General features: G+C 38.9%; 1 protein-coding gene across 5 annotated transcripts in view; it reads left to right on the forward strand.

Annotated features, from left to right (window-relative positions):
* Positions 1-8,478, forward strand: part of TEX2 (testis expressed 2) — a 57,581-nt gene that overhangs the window by 33,101 nt on the left and 16,002 nt on the right. For all 5 annotated transcript variants that reach the window (XM_009323689.1, XM_009323688.1, XM_009323686.1 and 2 more), the window contains exons 3-6: positions 1,799-1,999; positions 3,650-3,986; positions 5,173-5,420; positions 7,881-8,030. In XM_009323689.1, the coding sequence (XP_009321964.1) occupies positions 1,799-1,999; positions 3,650-3,986; positions 5,173-5,420; positions 7,881-8,030 (936 nt within the window). The remainder of the gene's footprint in view (positions 1-1,798; positions 2,000-3,649; positions 3,987-5,172; positions 5,421-7,880; positions 8,031-8,478) is intronic.

Here is an 8,478-nt window from a genome sequence, read left to right on the forward strand (position 1 = left end):
CTTTTGAGGCAGCAAATTTTTGTCTGTACATTTGCCTGGCTGCAGGCTCCAGACTTCGGTGTCTGAGCTAGAAATAGCTCGGAGATCTGATCTGGGGGCAGGTGGGAGTCTCTCCAGAGATCTGTGGGCCATATGGATATTCCAGTTCTGCACAGAGTGAATGGCTCATAGTGGCTTTAGGCAACTCATGTGATGTCCTTGCGCTTCAGTAAGTCCAGCTGGAGTTCCTGACTGAAAATTAATTGCTATCTGCTGAAAGATGTCTTGGCTTAATAATTTCTAGGAAGGAAATGGGGTGTGCTCAAACATACATCAACCCTGCTGTGCAGAACCTTGATGGTTTACAGAAAACTCTTCTTCATGCATTGTATTTCCTATATGGTAGTTGTATATAACCCAGCGTAAGCAAAAAAAACCCAAACACAAAGCTTCTTCAAAGAGCATGTGTTGGTATAGGTATCTCTCTTAATAAAAGAGGTAGTCTGCTTTGGAGCTGAGCAAAGATGAATGACTTAATCTTTCCTGAACATAAAAGAAATGCTAATTTATCTAGGTTTTCCAGGGCTTATAGTGAAAATGGAGCTAGATGTTGGAGTAAACAAAACATAGATATCACTGTTACTATGGCACCTAAGAAAGTGCATGCTGTCTACTTTGAGAAATTATATGGCGCTGAAGTAAATGAGCATTAAAATAAATTTTACATTTCTATGTGTGGGTGGAAACTTCTTTAATAAGTTAAGATGTTGCAGTAATTTCTGGGATGTTTTGCATAAGGTAGTTACAACTTTTTTGTTTTGAAAAATACTAGGGATGCTCGTTCAGCTCTCCCCACTTTCCAGCAGCAGCTGCTCTCCCCCCTACTATACTCACCCATATTTATAAAGATGCCATTTTACTTCATGCTCTAGGGTACATCTGTTTAAGTCTATCTCCTTTGCTTTCTGTTGACATTAGTGAGTACTGAGTATGTTGAATTAAGGTTTTGATGTGCAGGTAGAAGTAATTATCAAAGTATGTTGTAGGGCAGGTTAAGAGAAGGAAAACTTGTCTCCCTTGAATGAGTATTCTGGCTTGTCTTCTGCCCCATTTATCATCTTTCATTTTCTGTAAGCAGGTGTTAGAGGAGTAACATCACCCCCATGGTTAGAGTCAGCCCTTACGGGCTTGTTACAGCAGGGCTGGTTGGTTTGTTTTCTGTTTCTTTCACTGCACAGAAATGAATGAAATTTAATCCCCACATGTATGACTCCTGTGTTGTAACCGGGCAGTTACACAACATGTTAAATGATGTTAAACGGTGATGGTGTGTTAAAACAAACTCCATTGTGGTCTTCCATGAAGTCCTTAATTGTCGGCAATTAAAATGTCAGTGCTGTCTATAAGCAGACAGACTGCTCTGCCTCGACTGTTGGTGATTAAAATGTCTGTGCTTGCTGTAAGCAGAGGGGCTGCTCTGCAGCGCGCCCTTACTGGCTGCCTTGTGGCTCTTCCCAGCAAGCCTGCGTCTGCAGATCTCACAGCATTTCATGAAGGTGAGGTGGAAGAGCACTGCACTACATATACAAAATGACTTACTCAGAAAACCAAATTGTGTGCTTGGGATACAGTCCTCATCTCATGCTCTGTCAGTTTGGTGCTACCTCATTTAGGGTGTTTACTGCTTTGTTGTATTTGTATAGTAAGTGACATAACTTTGGCAAAAGCTTGGATAATTATTTAAAACTTCGATGTACATGCTGTACTTGTTTTTCCAGCATCTTAAAAGCCTGTTAACAAGTGTTTTCTTCTTCTCTAGGGATGGATGAATGAAATTTATAATTATGATCCAGAAACATACCATGCTACGTTGACTCACTCTGTCTATGTGCGACTCGAAGGAAGCACCTTAAGACTTTCAAAACCCAATAAAAATATTTCTAGAAGGGCTGTGTACAATGAGCCAAAGCCTGAAGTCACGTATGTCAGCCAGAAAATTTATGAACTTACAGAGAGCAAGGTGAGTGTGCCTTACTTATATCCAATTTTAACAAAGAATACTTTGAAACTTTTTTTTTGAAATTTTGAAAATTTTTTCACTCCTCTAGTTTCATGTGCTGTCATTATGTAAACAAAACTGTTGTCGTGACTAACTTGCAAAAGATTGTGCTGGGGAGGAAGATTGAGCAGGATTTAGAAAAAATTACATATTTACACAGTAAAGGAAAAGCATGATTTTCCTCTGTCAGTTCAAAGCAGAAGTTAACACATGGGAGTTTAGAGAATTGTTCCCCATACATTAGATTACTGCGTGACTGTTCTGAAGCTTACACCAAAATGCATAATCTTTCATCGTTGTCTCTATCCCAAGGCAGTTCAGACAACATTTGCATTTCACTTGAAGGGGGAATGTACACTGTATATGGATGTAGAAGAGGAGAGCGAGAGGTGGCTGGAACAGATGCGACTTGCTGTTGGTGCCCACTGTCTAGGGAAGGAGATTGGGATTTTTGCGGTTGGAAGAGTGCATGAAGAATAATGCTGGGACAGTTTTCCTACAAGTTATTTGCCTCCCTCAAATCTGTGAAGAGTTGCCATGTGAAGGATTGTATTTGCATTGTATTAAGTAATACATCAATACCCCATTATTAAAAGAATGGATTTTTTTAATGTGCTGCATCAATAGAGGGCTTGGCAGTACCGGTGTAGGAGGAAACTATGCTTCAATTGACTGTGGGAGTTAGAGGGAGAGAGGGACCAAGGCGACAGTGAGGAAAACCTTCGTTTCCCTGAATCAGTCTGGGAAAGGAGCTTGCTGTCAGCTCTGCTTTCCATTAAAGGAAGATGGTGAAAAAGATAAAGCAAAAACTTAGATTCCTGCCTATTGCAGATTTGTTTCCCCATAATGAAGACAAGCAAAGCTATCACATGCTACAAGAGCACTTGACTGAGAATTGTTCTCCATGGTATCTTAGAAAAATTTCCAGTACTTTCCCCCTCTCCCCACCCCCAATTAATTGCAAAAGTGCTGGGTGCCCTGAACATAATGAACAAATTATGGCTATTCTCTAAGGTATTTACCCACAGTTTTTGGAGAACGTGGGTAAGTTCAGCCCCTAGATTAGAATTTTTAACTCTTATTACTCTTCTCATCACTTGCATTGTCTCAGTTCTCTCTGAATATACTGAATTTAGAATATAATTTATAAAATCACTTTTATTCCTTGATTGTTACATACTTGATGTGACTATTACCAACTTCAAACACTCAATTTCATGAGGTGGACCTGAAAAGTTGAGTTTTAAAACTCAGTTTAGATTCTCATTACCTACCCCGTGGTCACAGAAATAAGGTTCTTGATTTTTCTGTTTTTTATGCATAACTATGAGAATAAGATCTTTTAAATGAAAACTGAGTTTCTCCACATGATTGTACAAGTCTAAGCTACTTGAGTGGTCCTTGTTTTAATTCCAAGGCTGTGGCTCACCAAAGACCTAGTGACAGCAGTGGATTGAACGTCAACCAGCTATAAGTTAAGAGTCAGTTAAATCCAGCAGATCCAATGTAGGATCTCTCTCTCTTGTGTTCCTATGTTCTTTATGTGACTACAGAAACACAGAAGATACAACTGAAAAATAAGTTAATTTAACCCTTTCATTTATCCTTCAGATTTCCCTGGTTCCTAAGAGTCTGGCACGAAAACGGATTTGGAATAAGAAGTACCCTATTTGCATTGAACTTGCTAGACAGGATGACTTTATGGCTAAGGCCCAGACTGATAAAGAGAATACAGAGGAAAAGTTATCTGCTGAAAAAGTGGACTTGAACAATGAAGAATCCAAGAAACCTCAGGATGGAGCAAAGTACACTAGCCAAAAGGATCAAGTGCTTTATCTCTTTGGAAGGACAGGTAGGGAGAAGGAGGAATGGTTCAGAAGGTTTCTTCTCGCATCCAAGCTGAAGTCTGACGCAAAGAAGCCATCCAGTTTATGTGGGAGCAAGCCAGGTATTCAAATTTTGTATTCTAGTAAAAGTGTCTATTAAAAGAAACAAACCAAAGTTATGTTTTCCCAGGGGTAGTTATAGCAACTGTGGAGCCATAGTGATCTTTACAGACAAACATAACGCTAAAGACACTCTTCTGCTCCTTATCTTGGCTTCTCATTCCTACCTTCCCACCCTGCCTTTTCCTCTCTTGGCTGTATACTTGGCTATATGCCCTCAACTATTCTTATTATTCTTAGACTGTTTTATGTGAATACACTATTTTTCAGTGACTGTAACAACTCCTGTAATTTTTGTTAGGATGAATTGTTCAATCCTTTTTTTTTTTCCTCTCTCTACTGTTGGAACTGATGTCAGTATTTGCAGTATTAGACTCAGTCCTCTTATTACACGTTCTTCCTCCTCCATCCTTCCTTCAACTCCAGTATCCTGTAAAGACTAAAGAGCTTTCTCACAGGTTAATGTCACAAGCAAACACATTTTTGTGTTTAAATAAAAAGTCCTGTGCTAATACATATATCTGAACCAACAAACATGTGAGTCTACAGTATTGATCAAATGTTTGAAATATTAATTTAAAACTGTTCTCTGATATAATTTTAAATCTGAATGACTCATGCTTTTCTGTCTTTATCTATTCTCTGAGAAGCTTTTTAAAAATTGGTTAACATCATTATTTCTGGCACATAACTTCTTGAAATGCAAATGCAAAACCAATGGCTAATTAAAATTCTAATAGTTTTACACGCTTTTGACAGTCCTTTTAATAGTAACAACCTATAATTAAACTTAAAAAAAAAAAAAGTTTAGTTATAGGTACATTTTAATCACCTGATTTTTATTTTAGGCATTCCCCAGCAGGGCTGTTGGGAATTCTGCCATATGTTACACATATGTGAGTGTCCATATTTAAATATGCTATTGATCAGCTGAGTTTTCCAGTCCCACATCCTGCTGAGTGCTGAATCATACCAAATATTGACTAATTTGGGTTTAAGACCACCTAAGCACACAGTAGTGGAATTTACTTGTACCCTTCAAAATGAGAAAGCACTCTGAATGGTCTTTTTTCAGAATAAACTATATCTGCAAGCTAATTTTGTTCCTTCAAGTGTTTGATCATACACTCCGCTATTTGACTGTCATGTTCCTGTTCTGTTAAACAGGTATTATTCCTTTTAATTTAGGGATCTTGCCAACACACAGTAGAACCGATAGTCAATCTGGAGTTCTCACACACAGCCGAAGCAGCAGCAAGGGAAGTGCAGAAGAAATTGCATCCCAGCCGAAGCACAAGGATCTGGCTGGCAACGTGCGGCAGAAAATGCTTCTGGACTACAATATTTATATGGCAAAGTGTGTTCCACATGAAAAGAAAAGCCCTTCAGGTAGTCCAGTCCTCAGTGCAGATAGCAGCCCTACAGCTGTGAAAAAGGTAATACTTTTCCCCAAAAAGATGCATCAGAGGTGGTGATATATTGTATCTTGTTAACTACTACTTTAAAAATTAGTTATGTAGAAAGAAAAATTAATTTCTTAAGCTACAGGTTGGACCTAAACTTTTTATAGTCAGTGTGGGTTTTCATGCTTGCCAGTTCCCTGTTGACCACAGTTTCTTCTTAATGTAACATACAAGTTTTTCATTGATTTAGTTTGATTTCTTATCTCCCAAGAATGTCTGTGTTTTTTCTGGCTTTTGCAGTGTCTTGTACCTAAAAGACTGTACAGCTGAAGGCAATATGGCTGTAGATTTTCTTCATTAGGAATGCACAGGTGTGTCCTAAAAACCATTGGTCCCAAAAGAACTTACCTCTTATGCTTAAGATTAAAACAAACAGACTAAAAAATCAAACAAAATTCCACAAACCTCACTTCCCAATAGTAGTAAAAAGTTAAATTTTTCTGTATATATTCTAAAGTACATTGAACTAAAAGCATATTTTTGAGGTCCTGGCTTGTTGAAACAATTTAAGTGGAATTTTTAGTACTTGGTAGTAAAATTGATCTTCATTTTCTGCTGACTGTGGGATGCTAAAGGCCTTCTACCATTCCTGAGTGCATCTGAGCACCTGATAGGGACAGAATTGTCATATAACACAAGTATAAGTTGGATGCTGTTTGTAGCCGTTTTTCAGTGCAAATATTACACTACAAAATCTGTTTTCAGCCCCACATTTGGCTTCGCTCCTGCACTCTGGATTGCATGAAGCAGAGCTTTTTGTCCTGGACCCGAGAACTGTTTTTCTGTTGCATGTTTCAGAAAGTGCTTAACCTCTTCAGTTCTTCCCAAGAATGATGTCCTGGCCCTGTTGCCGTGAACAGGGTTAGGAATTTGCCTTTAGTATGTACCTGATGGTCCTCTGGCTGTGGCTTTGGCGACAGTGGGACAGTTTTTACTGCAGTGTACCTGCTGCTTGGGTTGACTGGGGGACCGAAATGGAATTGGCTCTTGTATAGACTACAGCTTGATCTGGCCAGTCTTGCTCAAAAAGACATAAGGCATGGATGGATGGATCGTATGGTTTCCATTTTTTAAATGTCTTTTAAAGCAGTACTAAATGGCTGGTGTGTTAGTATTGTGTAGTACACAGCAGCATAATAGTGAACAATGTCTATAGCTCCCACTAATTCTTTGGCCTCTTGGACTGCATTTGAATCACTCTTAATAAACAGAAACTTAATATTAAGTATGACACTCTTAATAAACGGATCCTTAATGATAAGTACAATCACCATTCATTTAAAAGATGTAATTTATGTCATGTGTCTTTGTTGCCAGACTTTCATACAATGTCCCGGAAGGACTAGGAGGCCATGGTATAGCATACGAATAAACACATCTTGTGTTGCCTCAGGAAAAAAGATATTCTAGCCCCTGACAACCCCTGAAGCAGTGATGAATTCACTGCTGAATCTGGCACGTGTCAGAAATCATTCTATAAATAGATCAACAGTGCTGGCAGGAAACTTGCGTCACAGCAGAAGCAATTCTGCCTGCGTGAGGCTGCAGCAGTTGGGAGCAGCCATTGCCAAGAAATGATGTTCAGAACTGTAGCGTCTACCTGGCTCCTCTCAGAAAGCACTGCTTTTCTGCTGGCTTCAGGATTTCTGCCTGTAATAATGAAAGGCAAATTTTCCTTTCATTGCAGGCAGTTGAGAGATGTTAAGTATGTTGTCTTTCCTTCATGGAAACCGCCTGGTTTTAATGAAATACATGATAGCACGTACACACCCAAATTTTTTCAGCTGCCTTTGCTTTCATGTCTATACTCAGTGATGCAACATCTGAACATGTATCTCCAAGTGTTCCGAGACCAAGACATAATCCTCTTGGACTGTAAACAAAACCTTTAATGCAGCAGAAGGAACAACATGGTTTCCTGAATCCTATATGCAAACACTCAAAGGAAGAATTTGTTTCCCTGTACTGCATTTGTTTATCATCTATTTGTGACGTTTCTGAACTGGATGTAAGGATGTAAGATTGGGTCTTACTTTCCTGTTTTTTGGTAAAACAAAAGAAGAGTAGGGTAGCTGTTCTTCTAGATCCTATTGGGAAGAGAGAGTGTCTCTACTACAGAGGCATTTCTAAGTCTGCCCACTCTGGGCTTATCTGCTTTTTCTGCCAGAGGTTAAGTTGTATATAACTTTCTCATTTCATTGCCAGAGGTGAATCTATATCTATGTGGTCTCATTCACTCTGTTGCATGTCAGGATGATGACAAGCAAGCTCATGTCAGGCCAGCTGATGTGGTTGTAAAGCTGCTATCTGTGCAGCATTTAGTGTTCTTAGCTAACCCGGGCTATAACACTGACCTTCCCAGTGTACATGAGGCCTTTTCTGACCTTAATTTATAGAATTCATAGAGCTGAGTAACCTGCTCTTTGTTTTCAGTTACCAGATGCCCATGTGGAAGCTGAAGAAGAAGAACAGGAGGCCTGGGTGAATGCTTTGCTTGGAAGAATATTTTGGGATTTTTTAGGAGAAAAGTATTGGTCCGATCTAGTGTCAAAGAAGATCCAAATGAAACTTAGCAAAATAAAGGTAACTAATATGGAGACTTGCACTACACATTCCTTATGGAGGAAAACAAACACATAGTCTCTTGAGTTTTAACACAGTATAAGAAATGCTTATTTCACACTTGTATGTAAAAGACAAGTAAATAAATGTGATGCAGAGTTCCAGTTCAGCTTTGCTATCCATTTCACTGTAGGATCTCAACTTGTTAACTTTGCTGCTTCAGTTTCAAATGAACTACAGCTGGATTAACTATTTGTCTGTGACGTTTTTATGTAAAAAGTAGAAGTATTGCTGTATTTACTTTAGGGATAAATAGAACTGCTTATAAGTTATGAAATCTGCTTTGGGAAATTGTAGATTGCCTTTAAGATGGAGGAGACCAGGGAACAACAATTCTAGTGTGCTCCTATTAACTTCAGACATACGCTGCTTGCAGGAGAGGTCAGTGGGAGTAACAGTCAGGGAAAGA

Source organism: Pygoscelis adeliae, unplaced genomic scaffold, assembly GCF_000699105.1.
Source record: "Pygoscelis adeliae isolate BGI_AS28 unplaced genomic scaffold, ASM69910v1 Scaffold75, whole genome shotgun sequence".
In the NCBI taxonomy this organism is placed as follows: domain Eukaryota; kingdom Metazoa; phylum Chordata; class Aves; order Sphenisciformes; family Spheniscidae; genus Pygoscelis; species Pygoscelis adeliae.